The sequence below is a fragment of the Pipistrellus kuhlii genome, unplaced genomic scaffold, assembly GCF_014108245.1.
Source record: "Pipistrellus kuhlii isolate mPipKuh1 unplaced genomic scaffold, mPipKuh1.p scaffold_m20_p_4, whole genome shotgun sequence".
Classification (NCBI taxonomy): Eukaryota; Metazoa; Chordata; class Mammalia; order Chiroptera; family Vespertilionidae; genus Pipistrellus; species Pipistrellus kuhlii.
The window spans coordinates 30,235,722-30,253,773 of NW_023425540.1; the positions used below are offsets into that span (position 1 = coordinate 30,235,722).

An 18,052-nucleotide genomic window follows, 5' to 3' on the forward strand; every position below is an offset into this window, starting at 1 on the left:
TCATAAACTGTCATTGTGATGGAAACGCAGCGGAGTGCAGTGATGACAGCGCGGTGCGGGCCACATTGCAAGGCCTGGCGGGACGGATTTGGCCCGAGGGCCTTGTGTTTGACACATGTGGATACAGTTTCAGGGACTGATACTGTGTAAGCCACACAGAGAGCTTTCTTGAACTGGTATCAGGACTTGCATCAGGGACGTTCCGGCTGTAGGAATCTGTCAGATTGTCATGGCTTCCCTTCATTCCAACAAAAATGAAGCTCTGAAACTTTCATCCAGGGGTCTGACTGGCAGCCTTATAGACTCAGAGCCTAACTGTGTGGTGTGCTCTTGTTATTACTGAGCACACATATCCTGGCCAACTGCTACATCCACCATTGCTGTGGCTCCTGTTTGTAAATGCAACACCTAGAATGCCCCCCCTAAGATACAGGGAAAATGAGCTAATCCTCCCTCTTGATTAAAACTGGACACATTCTTTCTTTCTTTTCTTTTTTCTTTTACTTAAACTGGACCCGCCCAACACCCTGCTTCCTCCTCCCTACCATGTCTACTCCCTTAATCAATAAGCTCTCAGGAGAAGAGGTTCTAGTTTGTATCAAAGAATCTTAGGAACAAAATCTCGAGTCCGTAGGCCACAGAGACAGTTACATCAAACTAGAGATAACATCTAGGCCTCAGCTGTTTCAGCTCCAGACCCAGAGAAGTGGCGAAACCAGATGAAGCGATGCCATTTTTGACAGTCAAGACTAGATGCACTGGTCAACTTCTCCCTACCCTAGTATCAGTCAGTAGAGACTATGACCCTAACTCCCTTAGTCATACGATTAATAACCATTGATTAGTCGGATCTTTGAGCACTAGCTCACCTGTGACTCCGGGCTGCTTCCTGAACTAATTAACCCTTACTTTTTTTTGCTGCAAACTCCTGTGCATGTCTTATTGGGCTGTGATGTGTTTTGGCAAGTGAACCCATTTAGTAACAAAAGCGAATGAGTTTTGAATTTTATAGTTTAGCTTGCATACAATACTGAATGAGCCCTATATTATCTTCATTTATCTACCTATCAAATAGTGTCTTTATTTTATAAAAATATCATGCCACATCACCAAAAGCTAAATATAAGAGAATTTTATTTACAGAAAAGTCATAAAGATAAACAAAATTTTATTAACACAATTTTGTTAGTAATAACGAACAGAAGAATGGTTTAATATATATCATTTGATATGTGATACACATTTAAAAAGTTTTCTACTTTCATCCATTTTTTTTTTTTACATTTCAATTTTTAACAAATCTAGAAATAAGGCAGTATGTATGGGCATATTTACTAAATACTTTTAAATTATGCTTCCTTCTACATTAGATACAAAGTCAATTTTAAAACCATCTGCATACTAAATGGCCTTTTCATTATTATTCCTAAATTTAATGGAGTTAAGCAACAAACAGAACTCAAAATGAATAAAAGAAACTGTCATAAAATTTTTTTAAAATTATGACTTAAGCAATATCATAAATTAACAAAGACTTTTCCAAATATTGCTGCAAGAGGTACATTAAATGTTTTATAATGAAGTCTAGAATATTTTTATTTGTATCTTTGTCAATCAACTTGAACACACCAAAGCACAGAGCTGAATGTGAAAGGACCCTTTTTAAGCAAATAGTTTAAATGGCAGCACGTGTCATTTTAAGGATAGAAGGAATATGAACTACATGCTTTGATGTGCATATGATTTTCTTTATCCAAGTAACACTCAGTGTTTCCATTTATTCTTGAATGACAAGATTCTGTAAGTACTTGTGAAAAACAGAGCATACTTTACTGATGGAAAGCTTCCAGTCTTATTCGGTTTGGATCTTCTGGGTGTCTCAAGGCAATTCCATTACGCAGGAGCAGCTCAATATAAGGTGGCCAAAAAGAATCACTGATTTTGACATATGGATCATGCGGAACATCAAATAATCTATTTAAAAGAATCTAGGAAAATATGTTATTTTAAGGAATGTGGAAAAGAAAATGTATCATTTATACAAATATTAAGTGCCATAGCAATAAAGTAAAACTATAAAATTCTCATCTCAATCACATTTCATAATAATATCAGTATCTCAATTATTGAAATAAAATTTTCATTTATCATTAACTTTAGCTATTTCAAGTACATATTGTAAGGGGCAAAAATCTTTTGATCTCACTTAAGTATGATGATAATAGAATTAAATATTATTCCTATTTCAAAGCAATTACTTATTTTAACATACTTATTTCTAATTCTAGTAGTTGCCAGAAGTAATTAAATGATAAAAATTCAACTTTAACATGAACATGTATATTGTTTTGTTTTTCGCTAAATTCCAGTTCATATACTATTTATTTTTATCATTGATAATGTAAGTTGGAGACAAAAAATTGTTTTTAATTCTAAATTTTAGATGAGATCTCAGAGTATACTATTGGAAAATTACATATGTTTACCCAGTTAATCACTGCTAATATCAGCCACATATATGACAACTTTTGTTTTTTAAAAAAAGTTAAGTCATCCATAAAAACAGTGGTTAGTTTTAGTATAAACTGGAATTAGAAATATATTAAGATATCCTAATATAATTTGATATAACATACAAATCTAATAAATATTTGTATTTTGCTTTGTTTTCTTTTTTGCCTTTTGCTTTCAGAGCATAATTATCTATTAATATATTAAGATATCTTGAGTCATCAAAACTATATAACTGGATAAAAATAGAGACTTGAGTATCCAATTCATAAAATTACAATGAAACAAATTTAATGATATCACTCTTTCTCCTTAACTTGATAATTAATTTAAAAGGACACAATAGCCGTAATTAGCTCAGTGGATACAGTGTCGGCCTGTGGACCGAAGGGTCTCAGGTTTGATTCAAGGGCACATGCCTGGGTTGCAGGCTTGGTTTCTATCTCTCGCTTCCTCTATGAAATCAATAAAAAAGCATATATATATAAAATAAAGAAAAAGAAACACTAATTGTTAAATATCTCCCTCTTCACAGACTTTTTACCTTCCTTTCTGCCTAATTCGCAATGGATTGTGAGACCAAGATTTCTCAAATATTTAACATACTTGATAAGTGGATGACGTTCAAAAGCATTTCCTTAAAATGTCAAAGAGCCCGGATGGCATGGCTCAGTGGTTGAGTGCCGACCTACGAATCATGAGGACACGGTTCAAATACCAGTCAGAGCATATGCCTGGGTTGTGAGCTCGATCCCCAGTGTGGGGTGTGCAGAAGGCAGCTGATCAATGATTCTCTCTCATCACTGATGCTTTTATCTCTTTTTCCCTCTCCCTTCCTCTCTGAAACAAATTAAAATACTTTTTTAAAATAATAAAATAAAAAGTTGAAGTTATTTATAAAAGAAAAGGTAAATGTTAAGCAGAAAAAGATATTTCTTTACCAATTCTATAATTATTTGAAATTACTTAGTACTCACATTATGAAAAAAAGAGGCTGATGTTAATTAAGGAAATATTATGCATGGATTTCTACAATTTTGTTGAAAGAATCCTTAAACTCACTGTGCACTGTATTTTCAATAGAATGGAGAGTTGCTAACTAAAGATATAAAGTGACAGCATAAGGTTTCATTGTGTAAATATTAAATAATATTAAATATTAAATAATATTATAAAATTTTCTTGAAGTAATAATCTTGAAATATGATTAAGAGTTAGGCTCTAATTTCATGTTCTTTCAAAAAATGACACTATTCTTTCTAATGTTATATAGAAAACACAAACTAATTTTATACCTAAGATAAATTAACATAAGTATATCTAATAAAAATTGGTGTTTACTTTAAGAACTAAAGCAGTATTTTTTCTTTCTTAAGCCTATGAAAAATTATTCACAAATCACTACTTAAGAGACATCTTCAAGACAAAATAACTACACAAAACACTTACCTCTAACATTTCATGTAATGTTATCAGCTGTATAGTTGATTCTTGAGTATTTTTCTTTGAGAGAAACATGAATAACAAAGAATTAACATTATGATTCTGCCAATGGCAGAATATTAAACTATACTTATTACAAAAAATTAATACTTCTTAATTGCAATGATGCAAGGTATACTAAAACCAAACACTTATATTAAGTGATTTAAAAAGAATTCTGAATATAAACAACCTGCTTGTACTAACAATCGTTTTCATTAAAAAAAGTTGGAACAACCTCTAAGACAGTGAAATCGTTTGCGATTACTAGAAGATACAATTCAGACTATCTATAAATATAAAATGGATGCTATATTATATATATTTTATACTTACATATATAAAAGTGTAGTGTTTGAATCTCCCAATCAAAATAACCCAAACAAATGACACTGCAGACTGTATTTATACAGCTTCAGGACAGAAAACTTGCTTCCTAGGGAGCCTTGTTTGCTCATCTTTCTACAGTTCTCGACAGTCCGTAATGTTAACTAACTGGTTCTTTATCCTTGAAATGACAGAGAATCTTTTCCAATTCTATGCAAGAGTTCCTTAAACATTTGAAGCCAGCAATTATGCATCTCATGTCTTTTCCATATTAATCATTATTAGTTCCTTCAATTATTTTTAATAAGCCGTAGCCTTGTAGCCCTTCAGTATTTATGGTTGTTCTTCAAATGTGGTCTAATTTGCCTTTTTTTTTTTTTTAAATCCAATCTCCAAAATGATATTGGTGTGATTTGAACACCAAAAGAAGATTCATTTCCATAGTTATAGATGCTGGAATCCTATTCATTACGTATAAGATTGCATTAGCTTTTGGACATCTATTTCATCCTATTAACCTCTATTTGAACATACTGTCATATTTATATTTTGAATATTCACTCAAGGATTTTTTTTTCTTTGATTTTTAAAGACATTGGACAGGAAGGGAAAGGGAGAAAGAGAGCGAAACATCGATGTGAGAGAGACACACATCTATTGGTTGTCTCCTACACGCACCCTGACAGGGGGCCGGGATCAAACCTTAAACTCAGGTATGGGCCCTTGACCAAGAATCAAGCCTGACACCCTCCAGTGTGGTGGAGAATGATGACACTTTAACCACAGAGCAATGCTGGCCAGGGCACATAAACAGATTTCAAATAATGCTTACCATTTTAAAAGTTACACGTGTTCATGGAAAATATTCAAAACAGTAAAAATGAAAAATCTCTCCTACGATCCTAGCCCCTACACATAAGCACTATTACATCTTTTGATATAAATTAGACATACAATTTAATCATCTATTTTTACTCATTTAACAATAAATTGTGAGCATTTAATTTATTCCTTTGATAGTATTCAATACATTTTTTAAAAATATGTTTTTATTGATTTTTTTTTTAAGAGAGAGGAAGGGAGGAGAAAGAGAAACATTGATGTGAGAGAGAAACATGGATCAGTTGTTCCCTGCTAGTGCCCCACCAGGGATCGAACCTGCAACTTGGGTATGTGTCCTGAGTGGGAATCGAGCCCACTACCTTTTGGTGTACAGGACAACTCTCCAACCAACTGAGCCACTGGACCAGGGCTCAATAAGTTTTTCAAAGCTGCACTTTCCCCATCATATGGATACAATATAAAAATATATATTTAACTCCTCGTATTGTTGAACAAGGTTGCTTCTAATTTTTCAATAAATTGTTAATGTAATGAGGAACTATTTCTCTACATCTGTCTATGTGTATGTGTCTTTGAAATGTATAAAAAACATGCAAATATTTATCAGAAATTTATATTTGATCCTATCGGAAACAATTGCATACATGCATATCCACATGAATGTTTTCTTTAAAACTTACCCTTTTCTTTTTAACGTTTCTATCAGGCAGAGGAAAGTGGTCTTCTAAAAACTCACTCAAGGTAACCAATAGTTTCTCCTTATATTCTTTTACATCATGTAGTTTAGTTTTCAGCTCTTTAAAGGTTCTAATAGATTTTAAAATAATGAAGAGAAATAGTTCACTAACAAGATACATAAGTGTATATAACTGGTTACTCACAAGGTTGATCAAGAACTCAGTTCAAATTTTACTTGCTCAAACCAAATTTTACTAGTTTTACGAAAGTAATATTCTCTATTTAATATATAGGGAAACTAAAAGTCAAGTTATTCATAAAAGATCATGTAATAATATAAATCAAAAGCTGGGATAAGACTCACATTTTTTTGGTAAAATTTACCCCTTTTCATATTAAAAAAAAAAAAGAAAGAAAATACTTTCTCCTAACTTAAAAACATAGGACACAAAAATAATACCTTGATTCTGTCACAGTCTGATGCTTCAATTCATTGTGTAGTACAATGAGAGATTCAAATATCTGTTGCTGTTCATCCAACCATTGTTGCTCCCTTTCAACACAGAAAAATAAAACGAACAGCAGCCAAATAAAACATCAATGCCAATTCAACATATCAATGACTAATAGCAATTACAAATATACCTTTCCAAGTCTTCCTTTAACTTTTCATTCTTTGACTGAACAGTAGATAGTACCAATTCAAGATCATGTCTCAATTTTTGGAACTAGAACAAAATAATTCATATTAATTGCTTATTATTTAATCACACAACTAGTTATATTTCTGAATAATAGTAAAATTTATGTTTAATTCTAAAATTTATACTCAGAAATTTGCAGCAAAAAAGCTGAGCAGAAAGTCTTTAAAATGGACATATAGAGCAGGTGCTAAGTTCTCTGTAATATTCCATTGTCAAATTCAAAAATATAAGATGGGGTTTTTGAGCAATACATTACATATTGAAAGGCAACTTAAGGGTGAGTTTTCAGTAACCATGTAAATTAGGTCTCTTCTTAAGGAGACTATACAAAAACAAACACAAGTAAATACAACTATTATTCGTTCAACAAATACTAATTGACTATCAGGCATTGTTGAAGGGAGTCAGGGATGCAAAGGTGAACGGAACAAAAAGGGGAATCCAGACAAACAAACAAATATGTAATTCCAGTGAGTGGTAAGTTCTATGGAAAAAAGTAAGTCTAGCCCTGGCTGGTGTGGCTTGGTTGGGCATTGTATCATGCACCAAAAGGTCTCCTGTTCAATTTCCATTCAGGGCACATGCCCAGGTTTCAGGTTAAGTTCTGGTCAGGGTGCATATAGGAGGCAACAGATAGATGTTTCTCTCACAATGATGTGTCTCTCTCTCTCCCCATCTCTCTTTCTAAAATCAATAAAACATATTTTCAAAAGTAAATAAATAGATTTAGGGCAACCTCAATCAAAACTCCAGTAAGTTTTTTATGGGATAGAATGACAAGCCAACTCTATATGAAAATATAAAACAATTCTGGTAAAAAACAACAAAGTTAGATAACTCATACTATTTGTTTTCAAGACTTATTACAAAGCTCCAGTAAGTAAAACAATGTGGTATTGGATTAAGATATAATAGAAACACTGAACCAAGAAAGAAACACATCCAAAGCCCAGAATGGAGAACAAATAAAGAATCTAAAAGCAGATCCACTCATACATGGCAATTAAATTTCAGTAAAAGAAAAGTCAAAACAGTTCTTTCAACAATTTGTGTTGGAACAATTTGTATCTATATGCAAAAAATAAACCTTTATCAACAACTCATTTCATGTATAAACATTATTTCAAAATGGATTATAAATCTAAATGTGAATTCTACAACTTTAAAATTTCTAAAAGAAAACATACATGAAAATCTTTGTGACCTTAAATTGGACAAATATTTCCTATATTTGAGCCCAAATTTTAAAAGTTGATAAAATAGAATTAATCCAATTATGAGCTTATGCTCTTCAAAAGATACCGTTAAGAGAGTAAAAAGACAAGTTTCAGTGAGAGGGTTAACTCAGCAGGCCAACGTTGCACAAACTCTGCACATTACCAAGAAAAGCTTTTCTTTAGGACTGGCTTCTGGAGGATTCCTGGAAGAGAAGCTGTGAGCCACTGGAATGTTCTGCCTATTGCGAGTGTTTTGCGTATGCCCGGGGCCTTGGGCCAGTTAGTACCAGTTTGATTACACAGTTTGTTCTATGTCATTCCTGGGAAATGTTCTGGAACTTGGAGTCTGCGTAGCTGAAGTCAGTCACGGAGGCCCAGCATGCATAGTGATGGGACTCCTGATAAAGACCATGGACAACAAATGCTAAAATGCATTTGCCTGGCTTTTTTATTTGAAAAAAAAAAATGTTTTTATAGATTTTAGAGAGAGAGGAGGGGAGATGGATAGTAAGATAGGGACATCGATGAGAGAAAAACTTTGATTGGCTGCCACCTGCACACCCCTTACTGGGGATCAAGCTGGCAACCTGGCATGTGCCACTGCTTTGTTCATGAGCTGATGTTCTACCACTGAGCAACACTGGCCAGGCGAACTTCCCCGTTGAACCACATTTTGACCAAGTTGTCACACATAGTTGCAGGGAGAAGCAAACACATCCACTGGGAAAGAACAGCTATAAGCTTGGCCCACGTGCCTTTTCCCTTCGCTCATTTCAGTCTGTGTCCTCTCACTATAATAAACGCAACCATGACTAGAATTGCTCTTCTGAATGCTGTGAGCCTGTCTAGCTAATCACAGAATCTAAGAGTGGTCTTGGGGAAAACCCTGGCAGTTGGCTCAGAAGTGGACTTTGTGGTCAAAGGAATGGTGGCATCAGAGGTCCCTTGAGGTTTCAACAATTTGAATAGTTATAATTCAACAAAGGATTTCCTGCTCAGCAAACACATCTGGACAGATCCAAGTGTTGAAACAACTGAAGGGGGGCAAGTAGAAGAAAACGGGGGAGATGGGGAGGGAGAAGAGCTGAGATAGTGCCAAGGACGCAGCCTGGATCTCGTAGCCCAGAATTCCCTGTGAGGCTCAGCCTACAGAGGGGCAGAATCAGGTGAGCACTGGTGCTCCCCTCAGCAGGGAGGAGCAGAGCCATGCAGTGAGCATTCCTGAAGGAACTGTTAGTCTGCACCGTGACTGAACCCAGTGACCTGGGTAGGGAGGAGAGGCACGGTCTGTGATTAACCCAGGATTGGATGAAGACACAGAGGGGAGACCACTGAGGTTTGCCAGTCACCAGTCCTGGGAGAACAAAGCAACAAAGGCAGCTGCCAGCTTCCCCTCGCTCACACCACCCCCATCCATCACAGCTGCCTGTGGCCACAGTGGACAGCACTGGGATTTCAGATTGAGAGCACACTGCCCACCACATTCCCCACTGGGTCTGGCCTGTGAGACTGAGGCAACCTGAACACAGAAGAGATGCCCACCTTCCCAGGGAACACAGGACATTCCCATCACCCTGCAGAGCAGTGCAGGAGACTAAACAGCTTGTGCTTCAATGCAAACTACTAAAAAACAATAGAAAAACTTCTTATCAATTTATTAGAGAAATGCCACTCACATACAGACACCTCAGTAGAGAAGGAATCCACCATGAATAACCAAGATAACAGAGCAGCTCAGAAATAAAATAAAGTATCTCCAGAAAATAAACATAAAGACATAGAAATATGTAACTTAAGTAACAGAGAATCCAAGATTACAGTTCTGAAAAAAACCCTCAATGAGTTATAAGAAAATACAGATATGAAGATTAATAAACTCAAAAATAAAATCCATGAACAAAAGGAGTACTTTACTAAAGAGATTGAAACTTTATAAAAATGAACTTGAAAAACTTTTCTAACTTGGCAAAGGAAATAGATAAATCTAGGAATCGCAGATGGTTTCAAACAAGATGAAACCAAAGAGGCCCACACCAAGACACATTATAATTAAAATGCAACAGGTTAAATACAAAGAAAATCTTAAAAGCAGCAAGAGTAAAGCTGTTACTTACCTAAAAGGGAGCTCCCATAAAACTGATTTTTCAATGGAAACTTTGCAGGCCAGAAGGGAGTGGCATGAAATATTTAAAGTGATGAAAAGCAAGGACCTACAACCAAGATTACTCTACCCAGCAAGGCTATCATTTAGAATGAAAGAACAAATAAAGAGCTCCCCTGACAAGAAAAACATAAAGCAGTTCATCACCACCAAGCCAGTTTATAAAAAATGTTAAAGGGTCTTCTTTCAAAAAAAGATTAAAAAAATAAGAATAATAAAATGTCAATAAACATCTATCTTTAAATTACTTTAAATACAAACGGATAAAATGCTCCAATCAAAAGACACAGGATGGTTGAATGGATAAGAGAAAAGACCCGTACATATGCTGCCTACAAGTCTCACTTCAGACTGAAAATCACACAAAGGTATAAAACAAATATTTCATGGGGGGGGGAAAGAAGAAAAAAAGCTTGCCATAGCAATACTTATACCAGACAAAAACATACTTTAAAACAAAGGTATAGCAAGAGACAAAGAAGGACCCAGTAATTCCACTTCGGGTGATTTATCCAAAGAAACCCAAAAGACATATGCATCTGTCTATTCACTGCAGCATTATTTACGATAACCAAGATATGGAAGCAACTTAAATGTCCATCAATAGACAAATGAATAAAGAAGAACTGGTACATATACAATGGAAAATGATCACTTCGAAAGTTATATAAAGGTCTAATCACCAAGTTGTATACCTGAAAGTAATATAACATTGTATGTCAACTGTAATTTTAAAAATTTTTTTTAAATAACAGTAATAAAAATCAGAGGTCCAAAAATTATAAAATATTCTCTTCAAAAGCATAATTAATGTCAAAATAGAAAATATGGTTTTAAAGAGTCTTTATCCTATTCCTTATGGCATGAACTTATCTAAAACATTTACAGTAGGGTTACTAAAAATTCCTTCAGTGACTTACCTCTTCTTTTCCTAATGTTACCAGAACCTCTTCATTTAGTGGAAGTACTATAGAAACAAAATTAACATATGCTTAGTTAACTCTCAAAAGTCAAGAATTTGACTTTGTGGTTTCTCAGATACCCCTTTTCCTTTCCATTTAATGTTACAGAACTTCTTATGAAATATGTAAGTTTATGAAATCATTCTTATTTAGCAGCTTTACATATATATATTATTTTAGATCAATGTGCTATCACGCTTTTTGTTTTCAGTGGCTTTTTCTTTTCTTGTTTTGTTTCCACAATCATTAAAATTTAAAATTAACAACCTCTAGTGCATTCCTTCTGTGCATAGGATCCTATTCATGTATACATATACACATTTATCTGTACATATACATGTAGGAGTTAGTAATATTGTCAATGCTGGTTTTATAAGAATGGGATCATACCAGATAGTTATTATCTTTTTAAAAAAATATATATTGATTGATTTCAGAGAGGAAGGGAAAGCCAGAGAGATAGAAACATCAATGATGGGAGAGAATCATTGATGGACTGCCTCCTGCATGCCTCCCACGGGGGATCGAGCCCACAACCCAGGCATGTGTCCTGACCAGGAATTGAACCATAACCTCCTGGTTCATAGGTCTACGCTCAACCACTGAGCTACACCGGCTGGGCTAGGGATCATTAATTTGCCATTACTTTGTTTACAAAAATATAAACCTAAAAATAAGAATCTTACTTTCAGGAATTTCTTTCTGCCATTGACTGAGTTCAGCAGTTAAACATTTCACTTGCATAATTAATAATGATAGCTATAAAAAAAAGAACAAGAGAATAAAACAAAATCATTTCTTGTATAATATTCATAGCTATTCATGATGAATGTGTAGAGATTCTTTATACATTAATACAAGGTCTTAACATAAATGGCTAACATAATATCTACCTAAATTATAAAAAAAATTATCACTCCAAACAGAATTCTGCTTTAAACCAATTTATAGCTCAGAAATTGCCAGTTATATTAGTGATATTGTATTAAAAAATGATCAATTCTACTTCACCACTCAATCTAAAACAAAAGAATCTAACTACATTAAGTTTATTCCCTAAATTCCTGCGATGCGAGAGGGAGATTTTTATACACGTTTTACTAATTTTCTTTCACATGTGATACTTCTATTATAGAGAAAGGGCAAATAGCAATATTAAATTATTTCCTCTAATTAATTCCCTTTTAATATGCATAAATTTTGTGCAACGGGCCACTAGTTTATTTATAATAGCTTATTTAAGATAGTTTTTAAAATACTTCTCTTAAATCAGAAAGGGTAGAGAATTATCCAAGTGATTAAACACACTTGACAGATAAACTTCTTATCCAAAACAATGAATTCCAAAGAAAAGAAGGTTTCATACCTGAGCATTTGAATCAGTGAGTGTCTCGGTTCCAATAAGTGATAATTTATTCTGATACTTGATTTAAAAAGTAAAAAGAAAAAAAGAAAAAAACAAGTCACACTATAACCGCAAATTTCCTTTCCCTCCCCTTTTATACCAGTCAATGTCATATTATTTTAAAACAATACATAATTACCTGATATAAAACAACAAATTGTTTTCAATTCCTCACTTTCTAAGCAAGAAAGTAAGGAAGGCAGCCAAATTGGTCCCAAGATGAATACATTAAAAGAGTATACTAGACTCTATACAGAGCTTTAAAAATTAATATGGGAAATAAGGAAAAAAGAATGAAAGCGAAAACTAGGTGAGCTAGAAGCTAGATAATGGAAAAATGGGGAACAAGAGAAATCACTATAGGAAAATAACAAAAGCAGTAAGAAGACAGTTACGATTACAAGAAAATAAAGCCTTTAAGAGACATTTTTATCTGTGCCATTAAAAAAAACCCACAACTGTTAATAGCAATTATATCTGAACAAAATTATGATTAATTTAAATTTTATTTGTGCTTATTTCTATTTACAATATCTTTTTTTTTTTTAAATATGTTTATTGATTTCAGAGAGGAAGAAAGAGGAAGAGAGAGAAACATCAATGATGAGAGAGAATCATTGACTGGCTGCCTGCTGCCCACCCCTTAACTGGGGATTGAGCCTACAATCCATCAGGCCTGCTACCTGGGTATGTGCCCTTGATCAGAATCAAACCTAGGACCTTTCAGTCTGCAGGCCAAAACTCTATCCACTGAGCCAAACCAACTAGGGCAACAACATCTTTTTTTAAAATATGAGTTTAGTTGAGCCAAATAATGACATAGGCCATGGAGCAAAATCTCAAATGCTCTAGAGAATAACAGTTTTGTAGCTTCTTTTATGCATTTGAAATTAAGGATAGAATGTATATGGAGGTGGGAGAAGGTAAGGTGGGTATTAGATTACAGGATAGTTAACAAAATTATGTGCTCTCTTAATTTCCAACTAAAAATTTACTGTGAAGAATAAAATGTGAAAAAAATGACTGTGGCCTGCATCATATACTATGATACACTATCATTTGTTATTTCAAGTAGAAATAGGAAATAGAAATAGGAAAGCCTATTAGAAAACTATTGCAATAATCCAAGCAAGATGTGGACCAGGATTAATATTGAGGCCACACCAAATGTCTAATTCGGAATATATTTTTAAGATGGAGCCAATAGGATTTCCTAACAGCTTACATATACTAGTAGTGTCAAATAAAGAGGAGTCAATTATTACTAAATTTTTACCAAAATACTGTAGTGTACCAAAAGTGACTCTGTCTCATGAACTCAAAAAATATATATATTTCAAAAATAACATTTTCTAAAGTAACTCATACTTTTACTCAAACTCCAGAATTGGGTGTCCTCTAACTTCTAATTTCTCTATCTCAGGAAATAACTCCACCAATCATCCAATGGCCCAAGCCAGGAACTGGAAACTATTCATAACCCCTCACCCCCCCACTTCACAACAATTAACCTCCAAGTCCTTTTGGTCCTACCCCCTTAATATCCTTTGAATCCATTCTTCTTTTTGCAATGACAGGATTTAGCCCTTCAGTACTTCTTACCAGGACTACTACTACAGCCTCCTAAATGCTCTTTCTACCTGTAGTCTCACTTTTCTTCAAAACCACCAGAGTAATTTTCTCAAACTACATTATCTCATCATGTCACTTCGTATTTATAACCCTTTCATGGCTCCCCACAGTATACGCTCAACAAAACTGGTCATGTTCTTGCTCTTAATTACCTCTCCAGTCTCACTTCACAAGTCCTCTTTTCCTAATTTACATAAATCATAATATTCTACATGGAGCTCTCTACTAGTAACTCTTTCAACGTTTATATATTTCGTTCCTTCTACTTTGTATACCTCTCCCAATTTCACAGGCTAACTCCTATTAATCCTTTAGAACTGAATTCAGTCACTCTTTTAGGACACTATCCTTGGCCCCTTCAGTCTAGGTTTAGGACTCCTCCTAAGTACATTATTTGTATTTCTACCACAATACTTCTAATATAATGGTTATTGCCTCCATTAGATGATAATCTCCTTGAGGGTAGTAGGGATTGCTGTAATTTTTTTCTCTTTCTACAGTTCATCTAGTATAAACTAGATGAATATTATAGGTCTAAAACTTACATAAATATTTCTCGTTCAATATAATGACTTTCAGGAACCAGCTGAATTATTTCTTTCTCAAGTCTATTATTGAAACAGAATTAAATCGTATAGTAATTAATTGATATATCACTTTAATCTCTTGATACTTACTTCTTGGAGATCTTTCCACATTTCTTCACATTTTTTAATAAGTTCTTCCTTAGCAGCTGTAACATCTTCATCTGTAGTACTATCTGGATCTAGATCTTGGTTACTCATTGATATTGCCTTGTGATTTCCTTAGCCTTATAAGAAAACCTAAAGTAAAAAATATTTGTTGAACACCTATTACTTGCCTGATACTCACCTAGGAGCTAAAAGTGTAACAGTGAGCAAAATAGATAAAAATCCCTCCTATGATGGTGCCTACATTCTAGCTAAGAAAAGCAAAAACAAGCCTAAAAATGTTAAAAATCATACTATAGTACATAAAATGATTTATAAGTGCAATGAAGAAAAGCAAAGCAGGGAAGAAATATAGCGAGTGCTGGGGAAAGGGCAATGTAATTTTACATAAGGAGGCCATCTGAAGTTACTGAGAAATTGAGAACTGAGCAAAAACAGAAAGGAAATAATTGAGAACCGGGAATGACGTGACTAGAGCAGGAGATGTGAGATAGAGAACACAAGATGAGGTCAGAGAGATGATACCATCATGTGGGCTTTAGGCCATTTTAAGGACTTAGGCTGGAAGTAAGTGATTAAAGAGGAATGACATGATTTAAGTAACATTTTAACAGTATAACTCTGGTTAATTACAGCCAAGTAAGGACAGAAGCAGGACAGCCTATTAGAAAGCTATTGCAATAATCCAAGGAAGATGTGGACCAGGATTAATATTGAGGTAGTACCAAATGTCTAATTCTGAATATATTTTTGAGATGGAGCCAATAGGATTTCCTAACAGCTTACATAGGATTGTCAAATAAAGAGAGGAGTCAATTATTACTAAACAGGTTTGGAAAGATGGAGTTGCCAATTACTGAGATGGGGAAGATGATGGAAGAAAAAAATTAAGCAAGATTAAGAATTCAGTTTTGGCCTGGCCAGCGTGGCTCAGCGGTTGAGCATCAACCTATGAACCAGGTCACTGCTCAATCCCCAGTCAGAGATATGCCCAGATTAAGGCTTGATCCCCAGTGAGGGGTGTGCAAGAGACAGCTGATCAATGATTCCCTCATCACTGATCTTCCTATCCCTCTCTCTCTGTCTGAAGTCAATAAAAGTTTGTATATTTTTAAAAAGTGTGTATACATTTTTGGGGACACCCTATATTTGCACAAGTCTACATGGGTATGCTTACTACAGCATTATTCATAAAAAAAAATTTATAAGTGTAACTCAACAGATTGTCTAGGTCTAAAACCTAGCTTCAATACTTACTAGCTGTTGACCTTGGGCAAGACACTTAAACTGACTGTGCATCAGTTTCCTTATCTTTAAAATGAAGATAATATTACTTATACCCTAGGGTTGTTGTTACAATTAAATGTATTAATATATGTAAAGCTCTTAAAACTGTACGCAGCATATAAAGAAGTATATCAATATCAGCTATCAACATTACTATTAGCAATCTGAGTATCAATTAGTAGAAAACTGGTTAAATAACTTGTGCCATATCCAAAAATGTTTTCACTAAATATCTTCCTTGCTATACACAAAAGACATAGTTAAGTTCACAAAACCATAGTCACTAACAATGTTAGAATATTTTTAAGCAAAAAGTAAAAAATATGTTTTAAATATGCCTTAATTTAGAAACTAAGTGTAAACTGATCTTTCCCCACATTGTAGACTACTAAGCAATGCAATACATTATCAGAATGCAAAAGCAATGTGAAACTGTGTGTGCTTGAGCCTGTGGATAGATATTCAACAAATTAGCTGGATTGGCAGCTCAATGTAGTATTAGAATACAATGAGGTATATAAAAACAATAAATAAAAACAACTAAAGATTTAACTCTAGCCCTTTCCTACATTTTGTATCCTTAAATCTATCTTTCTGGAAATTCTTCCAACGTCCTCAGTATCCTAATTCTGAATTATTTATTGATAAACAATACTGGTTAAATGGGGATACCATCCCTATACAAACCTAAAACACCTACTACTAAATTTAAAAAATTCATACTAATATTGGAAAAAGACTAATATACATAAAATACAGAAAGCACCCATACAATTCAAAACTGTAATCATTTCCAACAGATATGCCCTTAATGTGGCAATAGCTGTGTAGGTGAAAAAGTCTCTGTCTTCATGGAGTTTCCATTTTTACTGAGGAGAGACAATATAAACAAATGGATAGGATTTCAGATAGCAAGGAGTGCTATGATTAGGTAAGTTACACAATACAGATTGTACGTAAATGCTTTCAGAATTCAGGCTAGAGAAGAGCAGAGAAATCTACGTACCTAGAAAAATAAAGGGCTTAGTACAGTGCTGAGTACACAGTACCAGCTCCCTACCTTTGTCATTATCAGTCTTATCCTCATTATTTTTGCCATGGGTTTAACCGATGAGAAGCAGTAAAGGTGAAAGCTAGATGCGGTGTGGAGATGCTTTCAAGGCATAAAAACATAAGACTGGAAGGCAAAGATGAGCATGGCAAACTTGTGAGAGACACAAAACAGTGATCTGATTAGAGCAGAAGGCAGAGAAGAAATCAGACTAGCTAGGCAGAATAGGCCAAATAAAGGGAGTCTTTAAAATGAAAAACAAAACAAACAAAAACCCTTGGGAAGTACTTACTACCGGCAGTTCCTTTCCTGTATCTGGGGTCCACATCAAAGCAAAAGTAAAGAAGAGATTCACCTAGTGTGAAATTGAGTAGTTAAGCAGGAGGCTATTAAGCAGGTTTTTGAAAGCAGTGATTTAGGGAGGTCATTTTGACAAGTTGTACTTAATGGATTGAAAAACAAAGGATTAAGATGGTACATGTCCTGTTAGGTGCTTGTCTTTAACCATGGGACATTTCTTTCCTTTTTTGTTCATGAAGAGAGCTGAAGTCCAGAAGGCCACTAAGAAATGGAAGCCTAGACCAGGGTGAAAGCAGAAGAGTGGGTGGTCACGCCAGCCAGGGGCCACTCAGGCATGGCTGGGTCTCTCCCCAGAAAACAGTAGCAAGCGCTCACCCCCTTCTTCAGAGCGTATGGGGGGAGAGGGGGAGGAGGAATCAAGAAACTAGGGGGAGGAGGAATCAAACTTTGGGGAGAAGACCTGTTTGGAGCACTTGAGGGAGCCCAGGGAACCCGTTCCAACTCCCATCCGCTCCGTCATTCTCCTTAACCCGCGGGGTTCTAGAACCGAAGAGCGGGACTCACGGCCCCGCGGGGCTCCCCGGGTTCCCGGAGGTCAGGGTCCCCCTCTCCCGGCCGCAGCCATCCAGCCCCGGCGGGCGCGATCGCCCCGGCCCTTTTCTTACCGCAGCCACCGCCGCCGCCGCCTCCAGCTGTCAACAAGCCTGCGCCCCGATCCGCGCGCGCTGCCTGCTGATTGGCTCCACCCCAGCCAATCCCGAGCCTCCCTCGGCTGCTGACGCGCCGGCTGCGCTGCCTCG

At 35.3% G+C, this 18,052-nt stretch overlaps 1 protein-coding gene across 3 annotated transcripts; it reads right to left on the bottom strand.

Moving 5' to 3' along the window:
* Positions 1 to 1,282: 1,282 nt before the first annotated feature.
* On the bottom strand, positions 1,283 to 17,971 carry CENPK (centromere protein K). 3 transcript variants are annotated; one of them, XM_045571596.1, is made up of 10 exons: positions 17,918 to 17,971; positions 14,600 to 14,746; positions 12,252 to 12,308; positions 11,572 to 11,644; positions 10,844 to 10,890; positions 6,487 to 6,569; positions 6,302 to 6,394; positions 5,844 to 5,970; positions 3,961 to 4,014; positions 1,283 to 1,988 (listed from the first exon to the last, which is right to left on the bottom strand). In XM_045571596.1, exons 2-10 carry the CDS (start codon positions 14,705 to 14,707, stop codon positions 1,830 to 1,832), a joined length of 801 nt encoding a protein of 266 aa, XP_045427552.1. In that variant the 5' UTR covers positions 14,708 to 14,746; positions 17,918 to 17,971; the 3' UTR covers positions 1,283 to 1,829. The 3 variants fall into 3 exon arrangements, with proteins under 3 accessions (XP_045427552.1, XP_036265673.1, XP_045427553.1); XM_036409780.2 differs by lacking the exon at positions 17,918 to 17,971 and adding an exon at positions 17,245 to 17,388; XM_045571597.1 differs by lacking the exons at positions 3,961 to 4,014; positions 17,918 to 17,971 and adding an exon at positions 17,245 to 17,389.
* Between the last annotated feature and the right edge of the window lie 81 nt (positions 17,972 to 18,052).

Excerpts from the sequence above, each read along its gene's own strand:
- CENPK (XM_045571596.1), bottom strand. The coding sequence starts at position 14,707 with ATGAGTAACCAAGATCTAGATCCAGATAGTACTACAGATGAAGATGTT. Across the intron at positions 11,645-12,251 it reads TCACTGATTCAAATGCTCAG|CTATCATTATTAATTATGCA; the intron begins GTATGAAACCTT and ends TTTTTTTTATAG. Across the intron at positions 10,891-11,571 it reads GCAGAAAGAAATTCCTGAAA|TACTTCCACTAAATGAAGAG; the intron begins GTAAGATTCTTA and ends TTGTTTCTATAG.